Source organism: Solanum dulcamara, chromosome 10, assembly GCF_947179165.1.
Source record: "Solanum dulcamara chromosome 10, daSolDulc1.2, whole genome shotgun sequence".
Taxonomy (NCBI): Eukaryota; Viridiplantae; Streptophyta; class Magnoliopsida; order Solanales; family Solanaceae; genus Solanum; species Solanum dulcamara.
The window spans coordinates 64,912,850-64,933,824 of record NC_077246.1 but is presented as its reverse complement, the minus strand read 5'-3'; the positions used below and the strand labels follow the sequence as shown (position 1 = coordinate 64,933,824).

The following is a 20,975-nucleotide window of genomic DNA, read 5'->3' as shown; positions in this document are numbered from 1 at the left end:
ACATAGAAAAATACTTTTGATCTTATATATATAATGTAAATTTTTAACGATACGATATGATAACCTGACTCTACCCTTGTTTTTCCCAGCCTATACTGAGAAAGCGATAGCAAAGAGACTTTAGAAATTTTGGAATAATGTCAATCCAATTCCAATAACAACTTGTCATTTTGTCAATACTGAAGGAGTTTAAGAAAAAAAAAAGTGGTGTGTTTGGTACGAAGGAGAATATTTTCTATGAAAAATGTTTCCTTAAAAAATAAGTTGGTTTCTTACTTATTTTCTATAGATAATTAAGTAAAAATTCTATCTCAAGAACATTAATATATAATCTATCAAAATACTGTAAGGAATGGAAAGGGATGAGGAGTGGGGCCTCGCGGGTGGGATTGTGAAAGAGTAGAGGTTGGGACTTTGGGTGGGTCGAGAGAATACACTTATAAAATTTGTTTTTCCTACTTTCATTAAAAAAATTATTTTTTTCATTAGAACTTATTTTTGTAGAGAAAATATTTTCTGACTAAACATAATTTTCCTCAATACCAAACATACCCTTAATATGAAAAGTCATAAAAAATGTCTAGTCAAATGGGCACAAAAGTCGGTGATGTCTTTCATTTTCATTCAGCCCTCTCTTTTGATTCTTTCTTAAAAAGTAGTCCTAAGAGTTAAATCTCCAAGTCAACTAACGTGTTAAACGAATAGAGATACATACAAATATGTAGTGCACAAAATAAAAACTACTATAGTTTACTTTTTGCATATACATCTTATGAACAATTTATTATTAGTACTTAGATTTTTGAGTATGGTGTTATTAAATTCTTTGTCAGCTTTCTTGATTTTCTATCCTTTGATGAATTTTCATTCAGTTGTATCTCAGAATCAAACAGAAAATAGTAGTAACAGCTGCCTCAATGAATTCAAGTGTGGGAATCTTGGAAATGTGAGATTTCCTTTTTCTATGAATCAGTCACAACCTGATTGTGGATTGTACACTATAGATTGTGATGTTACTCCGAATCCAACAATTCACCTAGGAGAAAATGTTTATAGTGTTCTGCAAAAACGGTCGTTTGATGGTTTTCGAGTTTTAGACCTTAGGCTTCATGACTTGTTGGCGAAAAATAGTTGTCATTCTTTTGATAGAAGTATATCGTTTCCAAGTTCTCCTTCTATCTCGTTTGGAATCAACGAACGTAATCTTACCTTGTTTAGATGCAATGATAGTCTAGATATCAATAGAACCATGAATGATAATCATTTTCGCGATTATCTGAACTATAGTAAATGTAGTGGCTTCAACATATACTATAAGTATCCTAGAAGAGAACGGGAAGGTTCCTTGGATGCACCAGAGGGATATATTCCGGGTAACTGTTCACCGATTCAATTGCCAATTACATGGGGGTCACTGTCAAATGCTCGAAATAGTAATAGCTTGTTTGATCTCATAACTGCGAATTTTAGAATTCAGTGGAGCCTGTCTGATGATTGCAGTAAATGTTTCTATGGAGGGGGTCGATGTTTAACCGACAGCAACAACAATTTTCATTGTTCCACAGGTAATATTTTACTTCGAATAGTTGCTTCTAGTTTTTGTACTCCAAGAAAATGGACTGCTTTCATGAGATTCTCCTTTTTTCTGGTGCCATTCAGTTTTCATTGTAGTTTATTGGCTTTATCCATCTGTGATTTCAACTGTATAGCTTTTGAATTCATGACAATGGAAAGAATTTTAGAAAAGGCGTAAGACATAAACAAGACATCTACACACCTCAATTAGTAATTGAACACTCCAACTCGGCTCCATTGTATCTCATGGACACCGACTGACACATAAATTTTGGAGGTGTTTATATGATCATTTTGTAAGTTAGAGCGCTTGTTCAACTAACACAGTAGAGACTAGTTGAGGTGTCTAGATGTGCATTCTCAAAGCTGAAGTATTTACTTGTCAGTTGAGGACAAATTTGAGTGTCTGTTTATGTATTATGCCGATAGAAAATAATGAGCCACAAATGTTCTGCTTGTTTCCATGTATTACCGCGGAAAAATTATTTTTACAGAATTTCTGCAGGATTTATGGCTGTAGCTTCTTCATGTTGATCTTGTTCTGAATTTAATATAGCAGTATAAGCTTGTCATATTTAACTCTCAGTTCCTCCTCCGCATGCAACATTTATCTAACATTTTCATGATTTGCTTTGGTTGCAGTAACAAGAAAGTCAAGACGAGTTCTAGTTGTAGGTAACAATCTATAACTTCAAAATACTTTTCATATTACCAGATGTTCTCAACTATGTTCCTTACTTTGAGATGTCTAACCACTGACAGCTTTCATCGAATTCTATCCACTCTTCTATAGACATTTTTCAAACAAATTCTGATTAGTTTCTCTGCATTTGCTTCAGTCTTACCTGCAGTGATTGGCTTGACCCTTTTAATCTGTCTTGGTGTTGTTATCTGGCATTTCAAGAAAGGAAAAGGCGGTCGTTCTCACTCTTTCACAAGAAATACATATTCTGATCCTTCAAGAAAAGATCTTGAAGGGGATAGCAAGTACTTTGGGGTCCCTGTCTTCTCCTACTCTACTCTTGAAGAAGCCACCAATAATTTCGATTCCTCCCAAGAGCTTGGAGGCGGAGGTTTTGGAACTGTATACTATGGTAATAAGCCACATAAATCAAGTCATGGCATTAGGCAGAGTTTTGCATTATTGTATTAAAAATGCGATGGTTTGGTAACATATTTCAGTAGCTAACAATGTACTTCTTTGATTAGGTAAACTTCGTGATGGACGAGAAGTTGCAGTGAAACGCCTCTATGAGCAAAGTTCCAAGAGGATGGTGCAATTTAAGAATGAAATTGAAATTCTTACTCGCTTAAGACACCAGAATCTTGTTATGCTTTATGGTTGCACGTCAAGGCATAGTCGTGAACTCCTCCTGGTTTATGAATACATCCCGAATGGAACAGTTGCTGATCACCTTCATGGAGAGAAAGCAAGGAATGGAACCCTTAAATGGCCTATCCGCATGAAGATTGCCATAGAAACTGCTAGCGCTTTAGCTTATCTCCACGCTTCTGACATAATACATCGTGATGTCAAGACTTGTAATATTCTACTTGACAACCATTTCTGTGTCAAAGTTGCAGATTTGGGGCTTTCACGACTTTTTCCAAATGATGTGACTCATATCTCAACTGCTCCACAGGGGACACCAGGATATGTTGATCCGGATTATCATGCTTGCTATCAGCTAACTTGTAAAAGTGACGTATATAGCTTTGGAGTTGTCCTAATTGAGCTCATATCATCTCTCCTTGCTGTGGATATAAGAAGGCATAGGGATGAAATTAGTTTGGCTAACTTTGCAATAAGCAAGATTTTGAAATGTGCATTTGAGGAGTTGATTGATCCATCTCTTGGTTACAAGTCCAATGCTGAAGTTAGGAGAATGACTACTTCAGTTGCAGAGCTAGCTTTTCAATGTCTCCAACTTGAAAAGGAGATGAGGCCAACAATGGATGAAGTGTTGGAAATTCTAAAGGCAATTCAGAGAGGCGAGTATGAAGACCAGAAGAAAGAGGAGATTAACGTCGTTGATAATGAGCTTAGCTATGTAGAAATCCCTCCAGATCCTGAATCAGAAAATGATGATGCACAATTGATGAAATCAAAATTACCTGTTTCAATGAATTCTGTAAATGATAAGTTGTTTAGGTGCTCTACCACACCTAGTATTAGCGGGTAAAATTCCTTCGATGTCAATGCTAACTTCATTATTTTTTAGCTTTCACACGCTCTTTTTAAAAGGCTTCATTCGCCTATATGAAGTAAACTTTGGTGTACAAAAAATAGTTTGTGAACATTGTTATACCTCATTTTAACTCAAGGTAAAACGATGTACAACATATTAGTGATTTCTAAAATATTTAAGTTAAGGAGTCGTCACCTAATTATTTTTTAAGGTAAATTAGGACACCTAAATATTTAACTAATGTAATGCTAAAATTAACTCCATTTAATGGTCTACTTAACTTATATGATTCTAGGTAAGGGTTTTAGTTATTCTAAAGGGAAGGGGTTAAGCATCCTTTAAAATTAGTTAAAACGATTACCGGCCAAACTTAGATTAATTAAAAGAAGATTATAAAAATATATTATTGAAAAATTTAGGAAAATATCAATATCTATGATAACTAGATTTAAATTAACCTTAAGAAGATTTCAAAGTAGAAAGTTTTAAAAATATACTAACTTTACATATAAAGACTCCAAAAAAATGAAAGAAAAAGTTATCATAATTTTTTAAAGAATTGAATTGATTAAAACTTGATTTTTTTTTTGTCTTTAAATGAGTCTAAGAGTTTGAAAGAATGTGTATAAATTGTTAGGTTTTTTTTTTAAAAAACATAACTAAGAGAGATGCTTCCGTTTTTTTTTTTCTAAAAAAAATTATATATATATATATTTTATAAAATACTAGTTTAACAAAGTTTTTTTTAAAAGCTAAGAGGTCTAAAAAAAAATTATATATATATATATTTTATAAAATATTAGTTTAACAAAGGTTTTTTTAAAAGCTAAGAGGTTAAATTTTCAACAATATATAACATGCATTTTACTTTAAAAAAATATACTTTTTATCCACTTGAAAGCTATATTTCATTTTTTAAATCGGCCAATTTAAAGTTTTCAAAAAAAAAAGAGAGAGAGTGTTTTTAACTCTAAACCATGTCAATATTTTATACTAAAATAAAAAAAAATCTGCATTTAAGAGTGCTAAAAATGGTGTATCTTCATTTAAGATCAATCTTTTAATATTTAAATTGCTTCACTTTAAAGCCCTCAAATATTACATTTTCTTTTTAACATCAAAATCTATTTTAATTTTTTTTAAGACTATATTTTAAAAAAGCTAATGATTTATCGATTTAAAAAAAAAAACAAATATACATCTACCAAAAAATGGTTCACAGTCTTCATAATTAAAAGAAATAAGTTAAATAATAAAACTCAATTAAGAGAATCATTCCGAATGAGTATACTAAACTCAATATCTAAAGGATAGATAAGCGAGTGACTACATCTTACTATAGTTCTTAGTTGGTTTGTATAAATTCAAACACAAATAAAAGCAAACATAACTATAACTACAAAAATATGTAAAATATTAACCAAGGGATAACAATATATGTATGCATAAAATAAAAATATAAAGCTTTGAAGTGAGGAGGAAGTGATGGATTTTGGAGTGAGCAAATCACTATAGACTCAGCCAAAAAATGCATATATTGATCGCTTCTCTGATTTGGACAGAAATGGAGTCATATCACAACTCCAAATACGCTTTCGAGTGTACATGTAAATAAAAAGAGTAAGAGATTAGGAATACGATTCAAATTTTTATGATAAAAATATATATACAGGTATTTACAAACTTAAAATAACGAAGGATTCTGCAATATTAAATGCAAAGGAAAGGGGACAAGAAAAAAAATTAATATTATAGAGTTTCTAGCAGAATTCAATTTAATTTTTCATGAATAACTTTTCTATTTTTATTTATTTTTTACTTACCTTCTCTCAATTGATAACATTTCGAACTATTTAACTTTATAATGGAGTATTATCCAATATAATCTTTAAACTACAGGCAGCGTCTTATTATTATGACATAGTTGCATTTCACCACACAATATGCCCAATATTTCTAACTATGTGAGAATAAAAAATCATCGCCTTTAAATCAGCCTTTGCATAAAAAAATATGAGCTAAAATTTTCTCATTCATATAAAGATCCCAAATGAATCATCAACGGAAAATAAAAAATAAAAAAATAAACAACGGAAAAATGAAAGAAAGGGGCAAAAATCACCTGTTGCGGAGAAGTAAACGGGAAAGTTATTAGCCTCGAATCTACCCTCGCTCTTCAAGTAGAGACAAATGCAGTAGAGAAAAAAAATTCGAAAATCCTTTGTCAGAAAAAAATTCTCTCTTTTTTTTTGGCTCCCTCTCCTTTTTTTTCTTTCTTCCTCTCTTCTTTTTCTTTTTTTTGGCTCTCTTCTTCTCCTCCTTATATAGGAGTGAAAAGTTGAGAATTTTTTTTGGGAAACTTACATAAATATACAATATTAAGAAAATATTTATCATTTATAGCAATAAATATTTTTTTTCAGTGAACACTTATAATACATTTATAATACAATTTTAATACATATTGCAGAGAACTATTTATAAAACATATATAATACAAATTTTATAGATGGATAATACATTTATCACATATTTTAATAGATTTATAATACATTATGTTAGTTTCTTACTACACAAACATAATATATATTTTAAAACACTTATAATACATTTATATTGTATGCATAATTCACTTTTAATACAAGTGTAGATTTATCATAGTATTGCTATATATTGCTATAAATGGTAATAAATAAAAAATATCGCTAAAATCGGTAATTAATTTTTAAAAAGCACTCAATCAAGTAATTTTTCCATTTTTTTGGGGGGTGAGAGAGTTTAGTGGAGGTTTTTAGGGAAAAGAAAAGAAAAAGGAGAGGTTTTTTTAGGAAAATGGGTTTGCATGTTTTAGGGCAAAGATGAAATATGGGGTAGTAGGATGATTTTTTATTTTATTTTATTTTTCATAAAAAATGAAATAATAATAATAATAGTAACCAATTAAAAAGGAGAGCGTTTTTTAGGAAAAGGGGTTTGCACGTTTTAGGAGAAAGATGAATATGGGGTAGTAGGATTGTTTCTTTCATTCATTTTATTTTTCATATAATAATAGTAACCCATTATTTTATACTAATAAAATATATAAAAGTTAAATGACTAGTCAAAAAATATTAAAATAACTAACTTATTTATTAAACCTAAATTTAAATAAAACATATGTATTTTTAAAACTTTCTTTTCTTTTGAAATAATAAAAATAAAAATAAAATAAAACTTATACTAAAATGTGACTCTATTTTTGTAGTTTTTTTTTTAAATTCCCCTTTTCTTTTTATAGAATAAACTTACTAAAATAAGATAAAAACCAAAAATATTTAATTTAGATATAAAATAAATATTTAAGAACTAAAAATTGTGTAAAATCTCAAATTCGGTTAAAAATTACGTGTCTACATATATTATCTTAAAATAATAAAGATGACAAAAATTGTTTTAAAATAACTTGAAAATATTTTGAGATTTATAAAAATCAATTATTTCAATTTATTTAACATTGAAGAGAGCTAAAATTAAAATAAGGTGAATAAATATTGAAAAAATATTTAATTAATTAATAAATAAAATATAATAATAATAATAATGATACTAATAATAAAAAATAAATTTGAGATGATTTTCGTAATAATTATATAAATAAAAAATATATATATTGTTCAAGAATTATTTAAAAAATTGCAAAAATTACGTAAAATAAAAAATGTATATATTTTTTTTGATTTTTGCAAGCTAATTGTTTTTGGAGTGTCAAAATTGGATGTCAACAAACATGGCTTTAGAATATAATGAATCCAAAAGTATAATACGTTTATGGATGCATGATGAACTCCTTGTTGTTTACGAGTACATTCCCAAAGGAACAGTAGTTGATCACCTTCATGAAAATGCAGCAAAGTCACTTTCTGGCCTGTCTGAATTATGAGACTTGCTATTGAAACTACTAGTCCATTGTCTTATCTTTATGCTTCTATTTAAGACAATCCCTAATAAGCTTATAAGCACCTCTTGGCTTATCTACGCGTTTGGACAGGATTGCAGCAAGGGTGAGTTGCTGGACAACAAGGTTCTTATCCTACAGTGTAGAGTACAATTAATCAGAAGACTAACCACAGTTGATCGATTGGCAAAATGGATATCAAAGTGCTACTCACTTTAGAGTGCTCTATAATTCTATTAACAATGGAACTAAATTACTAAAAGTAGTTTATGTGATATCTTGATTAGTTCAAAATAATAACACATTATTTGACAAGTCTAGATCATCAAATTTGATCTTTCGAGTCCAAAATCATAGAGGTAGTACTAGGCATGTCTCTGTCTGATACTGAAGAAGAATATAAGAAAGGCTTGGGAGGCATTTGCAAAGATCCGAGTTCACCGTGTAACATCTCTACAACCATACTGATAGAAGGCCTGCTGGATGGATCGGTTTGTATGCACCACAGGCTCACCAGTATCATCTTCTCTGCAAGTTTTTTATCCTCTTCCTCTACAATGCCAGTTGATCCAAGCTCTTTCTTTTGTTCAATTTGTTTCTAAATCCAGTGTGGAAAGTATATTTCACTGGTACGATCAACAACATCAACATTTTTCCTTCCCCCAACCATCTCGAGCACCATCATACCATAGATGTACACATCTGACTTGTGAGAAACTCCTCCAATGTTTTTACACACAATTTCAGGCGCAATGTAGCCAATAGTCCCTCTTGCGCCCAATAAAGTTACGATGCTTTCCTTATTGTTACATAGTTTTGCAAGGCCAAAATCGGATATTTTTGGACAAAAGTCTTCATCAAGAAGAATGTTGTGAGGCTTTATATCGAAATGCAGGATTCTAGTATTGCAACCGCGATGCAGATACTCCAATCCTCTAGCAATGCCAAGCGAAATGTTGTACAATGTTTGCCATCCTAGTTGACGATTTGTCCCAGATTTTGCATCGTAAATGAACTTCTCAAGGGATCCATTGGGCATGAAATCATATATGAGAGCTCTGTCTTGACCCTCAAAACAAAATCCCACAAGTGATACAATATTAATGTGAGAAGTCCTACTGATACTCGCCACCTCATTGATAAACTCCTCTCCCCCTCCCTTCGATTCCTTCAAGACCTTGACTGCCACAAGACTCCCATTATGTAACTTTCCCTTGTACACAGAACCATAGCCACCTTGACCAAGTTTATTTTTGAAATACTCTGTCATCTTTTTAACTTCAGAATAACTGTACTTCCTTGACACGAGTGATCCATGGTTCTTCAAGAAGGCTTTTACAATTCTGTAATCCTCTCCTTTTGTCTTCCAGAAAATCAGTGAGCATTTTGTTCTTAAGTAGAGGAGTAAGACAACTACCATAGCAATTCCTCCAATAGAAGAAGTAACTGTTGCTGTCAAGACACAAATTGGAAAATAGTTGTCAATTTTTGAAGATGCACCAGTTTTGCAGGATATTGTATTGGCCGTAAACGTGCCTTTTAACTTGGACTCATCTGGCATCTCTGCCCTTCAACTTTAGGTGTGCACAAAGAGGCACTTAAACTTGTGTAGAGTTACAAGTAGACATACATGTCCTACTTGACAATTTGCGTCATATCTAGCATTCTACATGTATTATGCCAAGTGGGATGTATATGTCTATTTGTTCAACTTTATGCAAGTTTAAGTGTCTACTTATGCACATCCAAAGTTGGAGGGCATAGATGCCAGTTGAGGCCAAGTTAAAGGGCACTTTTATGTTTTATGCCTACTATATTTTATCAGCATAATAACGTTCCCGTGAAGAAGGTACTCTTTATCTGTGTGTGTACGTGTTTTTATGCAATGGTAACACATTTGTAGTAATATGAAATGGAAACTTGTAGCTATAGATAGTTACCTGCAACTAGAATACATTTCGACTTTCTTTTGGCTGCAGCCAAAGAAAAACACAAACATGTTAGATATATAAAATATAGGAGTCCAGTATGTTTGTTTTATAGGAGAAACCTTTAAACTTTATTGCAGTGTAGGGAAGAATAACTAAGTTTATTAACTTCTCTTTAGAAGTAAAATTTAACTTTGGGATAGGTGGAACAAAGAAATTTGTTATTGTTGTCAGTCAAACATTTACCTCCTCCTTGAGAGTAACAAGTACTACAATCATCAGACAGGGTCCACTGAATTGTAAAATTTGCAGTTAAGAGATCAAACAAGCTATTACTATTTCGAGCATTTGACGGTGACCTCCATGTAATTGGCAATTGAATCGGTGAACAGTTACCCGGAATATATCTCTCTGGTGCATCCAAGGAACCTTCCCGTTCTCTTCTAGGATACTTGTAGTATATGTTGAAGCCACTACATTTACTATAGTTCAGATAATCGCGAAAATAATTATCATTCATGGTTCTATCGATATCTAGACTATCATTGCATCTAAACAAGGTAAGATTACGTTTGTTGATTTCAAACGAGATAGAAGGAGAACTTGGAAACGATATAATTCTATCAAAAGAACGACAACTGTTTTTCGCCAACAAGTCATGAAGCCTAAGGTCTAAAACTCGAAAACCATCAGACAACCGTTTTTCCTGAACACTATAAACATCCACAATCAGGTTTTGAGGATACAGAAAAAGGAAATCTCACATTTCCAAGATTCCCACACTTGAATTCATTGAGGCAGCTGTTACTACTATTTTGTGTTTGATTCTGAGATACAACTGAATGAAAATTCATCAAAGGATAGAAAATCAAGAAAACTGACAAAGAATTTAATAACACCATACTCAAAAATCTAAGTACTAATAATAAATTGTTCATAAGATGTATATGCAAAAAGTAAACAACAGTAGTTTTTATTTTGTGCACTACATATTTGTATGTATCTCTATTCATTTAACACGTTATTTGACTTGGAAATTTAACTCTTAGGACTACTTTTATAGAAAGAACCAAAAGAGAAGGCTGAATGAAAATGAAATACATCACCGACTATTGTGCCCATCTGACTAGACATTTTTTAAGACTTTTCAAATTAAGGGTATGTTTGGTATTGAGGAAAATTATGTTTAGTCGGAAAATATTTTCTCTACCAAAAGAAATTTCTTATGAAAAAAAGTATAGGAAAAAAATTGTGGCGTGGGTTAGATTAGAGGATATTTAGGAGTTTAATTTTATGAGTTAGATATGTGGGAATAATATTGAGTTGTGTATAATAATTAATTAGGATTTTTTTTTAAATAGAACCAATATATATATATATATATATATCCATGTAGGCACGCCACGTAGGCGCCACATAGGATATAATAAAAGTGGGACATAAACTTTACAGTCCAAAGATAAATATGTGCTTAACGTTGGATGACATGGATAAATATATCAAAAAACATATGATAAAAGAGCAAATATAATCCTTTTAAGAGAATATAGAGAAAAATATGACCCTTTTCCGTTCTTCATACTGCAGTTCGGCGACTCTTTTTTTTCTCTCCCTGAATTGGGCATTTGACTACTTTCTTTTTCTTTTTATTTTTTTTCCTTTTCTTTTATATTTTAAGAAATTTAATCTCTCCCATCTTCTTTTTTTCATTATTAGTAGCAATAAAATAATCTTTACTTAATTTGAAAATCATGCCATTCATTTTCATAAGTCATAAATTATTTATAAAAGCTAAGGATTAAAATAGGAAAATCAACAAAATTCACAAAACGACTAGAAAGGTCGTTACACAAATTGTCATGTAAGATGTCACGTAGGATAAAAATGTCTACTTGTTTAACTTTATAAAAGTTTAAGTGTTTACTAGTGCACACTCAAAGTTGGAGAACATAAATATGAAGTAAAATCAAGTTAAAGGGCATATTATGTATTATGTTTTAAGAATTTTCAATATTTTGGATTGACATTATTCCAAAATTTCCGAAGTCTATTGACATATCTTTGTTAGCATGATCAGCAGATCGTACAATATCTTGTATAATCTATATTAAGATATTTAGATACTATATTTAATGTAGAATATTATGTAGCATTAGTTGTAGAATATATGTAAGAGATATTTTAGTTATGATATTTAGTGTAGTATATTGTGTAACATTAGTTGAAGAATATTATGCACATTTATTTGTAGGATTTACATTAAATGTAGAATATTTTCTCTTGTGAATAAATATCAATGTTTCTTTTATGTATTGATTTTGAATCAATGAATTGAGATAATCATTCTTCAGTTTCTCTTGTGTCTATTCTTGACATGGTATCAGATTCTGCTCTTCTTTGTTTCATAGAGTCCTTGAATTGTGGTTTCAATTTTTTTAAAAGTTTTTGTTTTCTTGGTTGTTCATCAACAGGTAGTCTTAAATATTTAGGGCTCTTGATCTTGGTTGTTCTAGCTATTTTTTTTGTCTCATAATATTTTTGATTTACGCTATTCAAAAACATAACTTCACATCACTTTGAGTGATTCAATGTTCGTTTCACTAAAAAAAAATTATTCTGCTTAGGAATTTATGTTTCAACTATTTGTCACTGAAAAATATATTATGGAGCCATATAGATGGAAGTGATCATGCTCCTACTGATCCTATAAAGTTAGGTTAGTGGAAGGTCAAAGATGTTCGGGTGATGACATGAATTTTAAGGTCAATTGATCCTCTTATTGTCCTTAATCTCAGGTCATACAAGATTGCAAAGGCCCTGTAGGATTATTTACAAAAGTTTTACAACCAAGACAATAGCCCAAGACGTTTTAAGCAAGAGCATGAAATTGCTAATTACTCTCAAGGAGACCTCTCTGTTAGATTATTTTCTGGATTTCAGAACTTATGTGTTGAATTTACTGAAATCTTTCTTGCTAAAATAGCTCCGGAATCTCTCTCTATAATTAAAGCAGTTCATGAAGAAAGCAAGCGTAACCAATTTTTGATGAAATTGCAATCTAATTTTGAGAGTGTTTGTTCTAACTTGATGAATCGTGACCCATCTTCCTCCTTGGGTGTCTTTTTTAGGGAATTACTTTGTGAATTCCCGCATCCCTCTTCGCACGAGTAAAACACCAAAGATACACAATACATGGGTCTTATCTAATGATGATGACTTTTGATTCTTCACTTCAAGGAGTTGAGCAATGTCTTCTCATACAAAATGCTTTCAAGCATGACAATATTCACATTGTTGTATTTTCTACTCAAGAAAAATGAAGGGGCGGGGATGTGAGCAAAAACGAAATCTCTTCTCAGTCTATGATCTCAACTGTGGGTGGAAAAACTAAATGCTACTATTACTCTTTTTCATCTTGAGAACCAATGAAAGTTGTGAAATGAAAGAATGGCCTAAAGGAAATGAATTGGAAGGAATATGATCATATTGCTAGCAATTATGGTAAGAAGTTTTGCAATTATTATAAACAACATGGGCATATTATCAAAGAGTGTCCCTCACGTCCTCAAAATCACAAGATCAATATTTTTCAAGCTGGAACAAATGCTTCTGCTTCGGATAACTCATCTTCAACTGGAGTAGCTAGACAAGTTCTTTCTCTTGAAATGATACAACAAATGATTGTGTCACCCTTTTTAGCTTTGGGGCTACAAGGTAATGATATTATATTTAATTTTTGGCCTGTTGATTCTGGCACTTCCAATCATATGACCAACTCAGCTAGTATGCTAAAAAATGTTCGTGAGTATCACGATCCATCACAAATCTAGATTGTTAATGGTAATAATTTATTCACTACCAAGGTTGGAAATATTACTAAAACTTTCAAGAATATTTTTATATCACCAAAGCTCTCCACTAGTCTTATTTTGGTTGGTCAGCCGGTACATAACAATTCATGTGATGTGATTATTTTTTTTGTAATGATAGCCTTGTGCAGGATCAAGTGTCGGAGACAATAATTGCTGAGGGGCCTAAAGTTGGAAGATTGTTTCCTATATGCTTTTTCATTCCTCATGCTTTATCTCTTGCTTGTACTTCTACAGCTAGTAAGACTGAGGTTTGGCATAAGCATCTAGGATATTTAAATTCTATCGTGTTGTCTCATTTATCAAATCTGGTCTAATGAAAAATAAAAATCAATTTTCAGCAACTCTCTTTGATTATTCTACTGGAAAATTAGGCAAAAGTAAAATTCTTTCTTTTTTAAATTTTGATAGTTGTGCTACTAAGTATTTTGATGTCATTCATAGTGATGTTTGGTTTCAAAAGAGGTAGGGGTAGGCCGACAAAATATTGGGGAGAGGTGATTAGACGGGACATGGAGCATTTACAGCTTACCGAGGACATGAACTTAGATAGGAGGGTGTGGAGGACCCATATTAGGGTAGAAGGCTAGTACATAATCTCGTTATTCTACCCTATTAGTAGAATATTAGCCCACTATAATTTCTTGTGCTCTGTTTTCTGTTATTATTTATTATTTTCTGTAATTTGATTACTCTATTTTATCTGTGTCGCTCTCGTTATTTGCTTTCTCATATCGCTTTGAACTTCTTAGCCTTATCTAACCTCTTTTTATGCTTTTACTGAGCCGAGGTCTATCGGAAACAATCGTCATACATTGGTTGGAGTAAGGTCTGCGTACACTTTACCCTCCGTAGACCCCACGTTGTGGGATTTCACTGGGTTGTTGTTGTCGTCATAGTGATGTTTGGAGCATTTCACCATTCTCATTTTAAGTACTTTGTGACATTCATAAATGATTATAGTCATGTATTTTCTCCATTCCAAATCTGAAGTATTTCCATATTCAAGACATTTTGGCTTACGTTGAGACTCAATCTTATATCTGCATCAAATTATTAAGATCTAATTCTGGTGGAAAATATATGTCTAGTGAATTCCATACTTTCATGCTTCAAAAAGAAATTGGCTACCAAAGTTCTTGGCCATATACGTCACAACAAAATGGGGTTATTAAGGGTAAAAATCGTCATCTTTTGGATATAACCCGTAGTTTGTTGATTAAATCCTCTGTCTCATATAAATGTTGGGTAGAAGCTTTTTCTATTGTTATCTATTTAATTTATAGGCTGCCAGCTTGTTAATTCTTGACTTTCCATATTATCGTCTTTATCACCAAAATTCTAAATATGATATTTTTCATACATTTTGTTGTGTTTGTTTAGTGCACCTGCTTCCTTCTCAACACAATAAACTTTCTTTTCAATCTACAAAATGTGATTTTATGGGTTATAGTACTTCACATAAAGGTTTTACCTGCTATGATCCAAGTTCTAACTAATTTCATGTTTCTAAAATTGTTGTTTTCTTTGAGAATCAATATTTATTGTCTGCTCATGTTGAGTCATCTTTTGTTTCTCCTCTTATTCCAACCTTTGAAGATGTATCATTTGCTTCTTAGCAGTTCAAACCTAAATTTGTATATGAATGACCTCTATCAACTTTACCCCATCCCAAAATTGTCCGTCAATTGATACTACTCTTTAATCAGAATTTGGGATTTTTTTCAAGGCATGCTTCTCTTGAGCCTCCTCGACGATCAAGCAGAGTATCTCGTACTCCTAACTGGTATGGTTTCTCTTTTACATTATCCACTATCTATATTACAACTATTACTCACAAGCCTCCAAGCTTGAATGTTGGCAGAAAGCAATGAAGAAGGAACTTTTGGCACTTAAAAGAAAATAACACATGAGATATAATTTCTTGATCGGTACATATATAGTTCGATTGCTGGTCCTTGGTAACAAACAGGAGTATGGTGTGGACTATGGAAGAATTTTGTACTGATAGCAAAAATGACTATGGTGCGAACTATTATTGCCATTGTTGCGTCACAAAATTGGTCTCTTCATCAAATGAATGTAAAAAAATGTTTTTCTCTATGGTGATCTCTAAGAAGATGTTTATATCAAACCTCCACCTAGTTTGTTTTCATCACCTACATCAAATATTTGCAAGCTGAAGCGCCACAAGAACTGATTCTTCATTAATCTCTACCCTCCAACAACAATCTTGGTACTCTTACATATTTTTTGGGGTTGAAATTTCATTATGATTCTTTAGATGTGTTCTTAAACCAACACAAATATACGTATCTCTGTGATGGAGGAGATCTACTTCCTGATCCTTTGTTTCAACGATTAATTGGGAGCCTAAATTATCTTACTATTATTCAATTTGATATATCTTTTGCAGTTCAACGAGTCAGTCAATTTATGTAGGCTCTCCGTCATCTACATTTGGTGGTTATTTGTAGCATCATTCGGTATCCCGGGATTATCTACTCGTTGATTATTCTTTTCTAATGGTTCTCCTACTCAGCTTAACGTGTTTAGTGATGCAGATACTCCAATCCTCTAGTAATGACAAGTGAAATACCATACAATGTTTGCCATCCTAGTTGACCAACTGTCCCCATTTTTGCATCATAAATGATCTTCTCAAGAGATTCATTAGGCATGAAATCATAGATGAGAGCTCTGTGTTTACCCTCATGACAAAATCCCACAAGTGATATAAAATTAATGTGAGAAGTCCTACTGATACTCACCATCTCATTGATAAACTCTTCTCCCCCACCCTTCGATTTCTTCAAGACCTTGATTGCCACAAAACCCCAATTATGTGTCACGATCCGAATCCTGGTGTGATGGCACATGTCCTTTCCCACCGGATAAGTCAGCCTAAAACCAAACATTCACTGAAAACAAAGAGGAAACAGTTTAAATAGGAAAGTAATAAACAAAAGCAGAAGTCTTTCAACTTAAATAGCCCCCAAGGATTGGTTGTCACATGTACAAGCCACCAAAACAGAACTGAAATGAAAATACAAGTTTCAAGTATGTCTTTGACTCTCAAATAGAGTAAAACATAAAAATACAGGAATCGGAGAGTCCGTCGGACAATAGCTACCTCTCTCAATCTCCTGAAAGCCTCAGACGATCAGAAAGATGAGTAATCAAAGTCTACGCTCGGAACCTACACAAGTGTAGAAGTAAGGAGTGAGTACTAAATAACACGGTACCTAGCAAGCCATAACAAAACTAAGTAAATCTAAAATGATACACGAACTCATTTCCAACACAACCGAACCTCCATAACTATAACCTACATAGAAAATCAACCCAACAGAATAGTTCATACTAAACAGTTCAAATAATGTTTAAATCATATCTCAATATCACAAGTCATGGCGTACAATTGATCACAAGTCAAGTAAAACTATCAAGTCTGCCACACAGTATATGCAGGAATATATATGCATACTAAATGATCATGCATGTGTGCAATTGCCAAAGACCTCAGCATCACAATATAAGTTTTGCACTTCTCAAGCTCTTGGAGGACACCGGAATGCTCATAAGCGTGAAAGAGCCGCTTCTCGCCGTAATATGTTCTCCGGAAATGACCTTGGCATCACACTCTCGCTAGAAATGATCTCGGCCTCGCACTCACATCGGAAATGACCTCGACATCATACTATCCCACCGAAAATGACCTCGACATCATAATACCTCACTGAAAATAACCTTGGCATCATAGTATCTCATTGGAAATAACCTCGGGATCATAATATCTCGCCATGAATGACCTTGTCATCATAATATCTCGCCATGACCTCAGCCTCACAATCATATGCATCTCATCACGGTGTTTCAGAATAAATGCAATCAGCATGCTCACATAAGTAATGAGGAATATAACAAGTCCAAACAATCCACAATCATACTCAAACTATCAAAGTATTTTATCAAATACACATAGATATCAAGATCATGTCATGTCATACTTGAATCATTACAATAGCACATATTATGTTTTATTAAGCCTGTCGATCAATTTAGATTAGTTCATATCATAACTCAATCCATAACCTCATCCCCGTTACTCCCCAATATACACAACAAAGGAAATTTTGGGATTCTATAAGATTCACGGAGTTTTAGGTGTCCACTTGCCTTAGCCAATTCGCGATCAGTCAATCAACGTGAGCCTTCCCCTTCTGAATATACTCTCAATCGCCACAATCTAGTCAAATAAGGTTTGGCAATCAACAACCAGATCCAATGACACCAAAAACACAAAATTTGGGTAAAAGAGTCAAAACGGCTCAAAATTCTGATTCCTGAAACGAAGTCTAAATCTGGAAATTTTTGGTTGAAATCATTCCCTAATCATTAGGAACCTATCATTGAAAAGTGTTATGAAAAATGAATTCAAATCAGATCATAATCACCATTTAAAACATTTTTTTAAAGTTCTTGAAAAACCCCAATTTCACCGATTAAAATCATCAATTTCCGGTTAAAATTCGATATTATTCAATGTGAAATGAAGGTTTGAAATTAAAATAGCTTATCCAATAGTTTTCACGCAAACATTTACTTAGAAATTGCTACTCACGAGGTCCCAAGTCCCAACAATGGAGAAAAATGAATAATTCTCGACTAAGCCCCTCTCAGATGTCGCTTAAGAAACACATGGTTCACTTTAGCGACTAGTGGCTCGCTTACCTGCTTAAATGACCTTGTTCGCTAAAGGGGACTCCCTTCGCTAAAGCGGAGTTCGCTTAAGCGACACTCCTTTGGCTAAAGAGGCACTCCTTTTGCTAAAGCGGAGGCACCAGATATCAGCAACCTCAAAAATTCACCGTCTCAAAAGTTTCCGAATGACCCTTGGGATTCATTCGAAATCCCATACACATAAATCATATATTCCAAAATACTAATTTCGACGTTCCGGACTCAATGGATCCATCAAAATTCAAATTCAAGTTCTTCTTGACCTAGAATCCAAAAATACGTAACTAAACCAACTTTATTCCTCCAAAGACCAAAATGCCATAAGGGCTTCCGAATGATACAAAGGAACTCTCATTAGGCCTAAAATCATCTGCTGAATATAATAGATTTTCAAAATTTAATTTCGAGTATTTGATTACCAAATGTTGACCAAGGTCAAGTCTATGGCCAAAAACTCAAACATTTTCAACTCAACACCTCAAATCTACGATATAACCCCAAATCGAATTCCGTCAAGTCTCATAGACCAAGATCAACATTCCGGAGCCGATGAAATTGATAGAATTTCATTCCGAAATTTGAAACTTCAGATGACCTCAAATACCACTTTTAAGACACTTAAACCTCTAAAACTCAAAGTTTACCAAAAAATCTCAACTTTTCAAGGAACTTCACGAAATTGACTCCGGATATGATCAAATATGACTCAAAAAAATTTTGGGAGGGGGAAAATGGTTATTTTGTGAAATTTACAAAAAATGACCTCTAGGGTCATTATATTATGCAACTTTCCCTTGTACACAGAACCATTGCCACCTTGACTAAGTTTATTTTTAAATACTACGTCATCTTTTTAACTTCAGAATAACTGTACTTCCTTTGCGCGAGTGATCCATGGTTCTTCAAGAAGGATTTTACATTTCTGTAATCCTCTCCTTTTGTCTTCCAGAAAATCAGGGAGCATTTTTTTCTCAAGTAGAGGAGTAAAACAACTAGCATTGAAATTCCTCCAATAGAAAAAGTAATTGTTGTAGTCAAGACACAATTTGAAAAATTGGGGTCAATTTTTGAAGTTACACCAATTTTGCAGGAATCATGATATTATTCTTAGGTATCGGTGAAAAAGGTACTCTTGTTTAGGCATAATACATAAACGTGCCCTTTAACTTGATCTCATTTGACATCTACGCCTTCCAACTTTGGATGTGCACAAATAGACACTTAAACTTGTATAGAATTGAACAAGTAGACACGCGTGTCCTGCGTGAAAATTTGCGTACTACGCAATACCTTACGTGACATCCTACGTATATTATGTCACATAGGAAGCGTGTGTCTAGTCGTTCAACTTTCTACAAGTTTTTATCTGTGCACACCCAAAATTGGAGGATATAGATGCCAACTGAGGCCAAGTTAAATGACATATTTATGTATTATGCCTTTTTTAAAAATATTTTTGTATACATATTTTAGCAATAGTAACACATTATGTTTGAATGAAAACTGTTACAGAATGAACCTAGACCATTTCATAGGAATGTACATATATATAGAAATAACATATTTATAGGAATCTCTTTTATTTCTTTCCTTAGCTAGAACCTTATGTACTTGTATTTATATTGCTCACCTCTTGGAATTATATATTAAGTTATTCTCCACACCTTATCTATTACATGGTATCAGAGCCATGATAGATCTATTTTGTTTGTGTTAATCAGAATATTCACCGGAGGAACTAATAGATTTTCCGGCGATCTGCTGAGGTGGCCTATCTGGGCGCATTCATCACCAGAAATTGGATCTTATTTCATTTTCAACATTGTCTCAGTGTTTCCAAATAGGACGTGGTAATATCTCATTCGAATAATCTCTCTTTGTGAGAGCTTTAATGGTTCCAGACTTGACCCAGGTTCTTTATTTTCGATTAGTTAATTTTCTCTGTTATTTGACTGCTTGACCCAGGTCTGGCATTTTGTTTGGTCTCTGATTATTTGTTAAGCTTTGGGTGTTAGATTTTTTCTCCTTGTCAACTCAATCTTGTTTGCAAATTGAATTTATCAAGTGGGTGGACTAGTGTGCTTTCAAATTTCATAGTTAAGCAAAGTGATTGTCTTTTTGTCTAGGATTAATCTGTTGGTTATTGACATACCGTTGGTCCAACTTCATTTTTTTTAAAGATATTGTTATCATTTAGTTGGAAAATGACTCAAACAGCTAATCTTGTAATTACATCTGGTCCATTATCTGGTCAAATAATTTTGGTTTCAATGGAGGAGTTTAATAAGTTATTGCAATATCAGAAATCAGTAAACGAATCTATTTTAGTTACTACCCTTGCTGAGTTAAGTAAAATATATTCGAGAAAACTCTATTTGAATCCATTTAATTTGTTTAACGACAAACTTGTTCTCGAAAATCAAAAGTCTTATGATATATCTTAGTATGGAGGATGAGACCAAAGAGCTGTATTTGTTTATAAACTCTCTCGGGGGCTGGGTAATACCTGGGATCGCCATTTATGATACTATGCAATTCTATCTTGTCTCCTCTTTAAATAAGTGGGTTATGGATTCGGGTGCCACTAATCATATGAGCGGTAATCCTAATATATTTTCTAGCTTTCAGTCATACAAAATACCCTCTCTTGTTAAGGAACTAATGGTTCAACTTGGATCTGGGACTTTTAAACCAACCTCTTCCATTACTTTGTCATCTGTATTGGGTTTACCAAAGC

General features: G+C 32.8%; 1 protein-coding gene and 1 pseudogene across 1 annotated transcript; one reads left to right on the top strand and one right to left on the bottom strand.

Annotated features, from left to right (window-relative positions):
- Positions 1-794: 794 nt before the first annotated feature.
- On the top strand, positions 795-3,850 carry LOC129870731 (LEAF RUST 10 DISEASE-RESISTANCE LOCUS RECEPTOR-LIKE PROTEIN KINASE-like 1.1). The gene is made up of 4 exons (XM_055945581.1): positions 795-1,565; positions 2,218-2,250; positions 2,415-2,669; positions 2,785-3,850. Exons 1-4 carry the CDS (start codon positions 809-811, stop codon positions 3,756-3,758), a joined length of 2,019 nt encoding a protein of 672 aa, XP_055801556.1. The 5' UTR covers positions 795-808; the 3' UTR covers positions 3,759-3,850.
- Positions 3,851-7,971: 4,121 nt separating this feature from the next.
- Positions 7,972-10,561, bottom strand: LOC129870470 (PR5-like receptor kinase; annotated as a pseudogene).
- Positions 10,562-20,975: the final 10,414 nt, after the last annotated feature.

What these genes read in the sequence shown, in the direction of transcription:
- LOC129870731 (XM_055945581.1), top strand. Translation starts at nt 809, where the DNA reads ATGGTGTTATTAAATTCTTTGTCAGCTTTCTTGATTTTCTATCCTTTG. An exon ending in AAGACGAGTTCTAGTTGTAG is followed by an intron (nt 2,251 to 2,414) that starts GTAACAATCTAT and finishes CATTTGCTTCAG; the next exon opens with TCTTACCTGCAGTGATTGGC. An exon ending in TTTTGGAACTGTATACTATG is followed by an intron (nt 2,670 to 2,784) that starts GTAATAAGCCAC and finishes TTCTTTGATTAG; the next exon opens with GTAAACTTCGTGATGGACGA.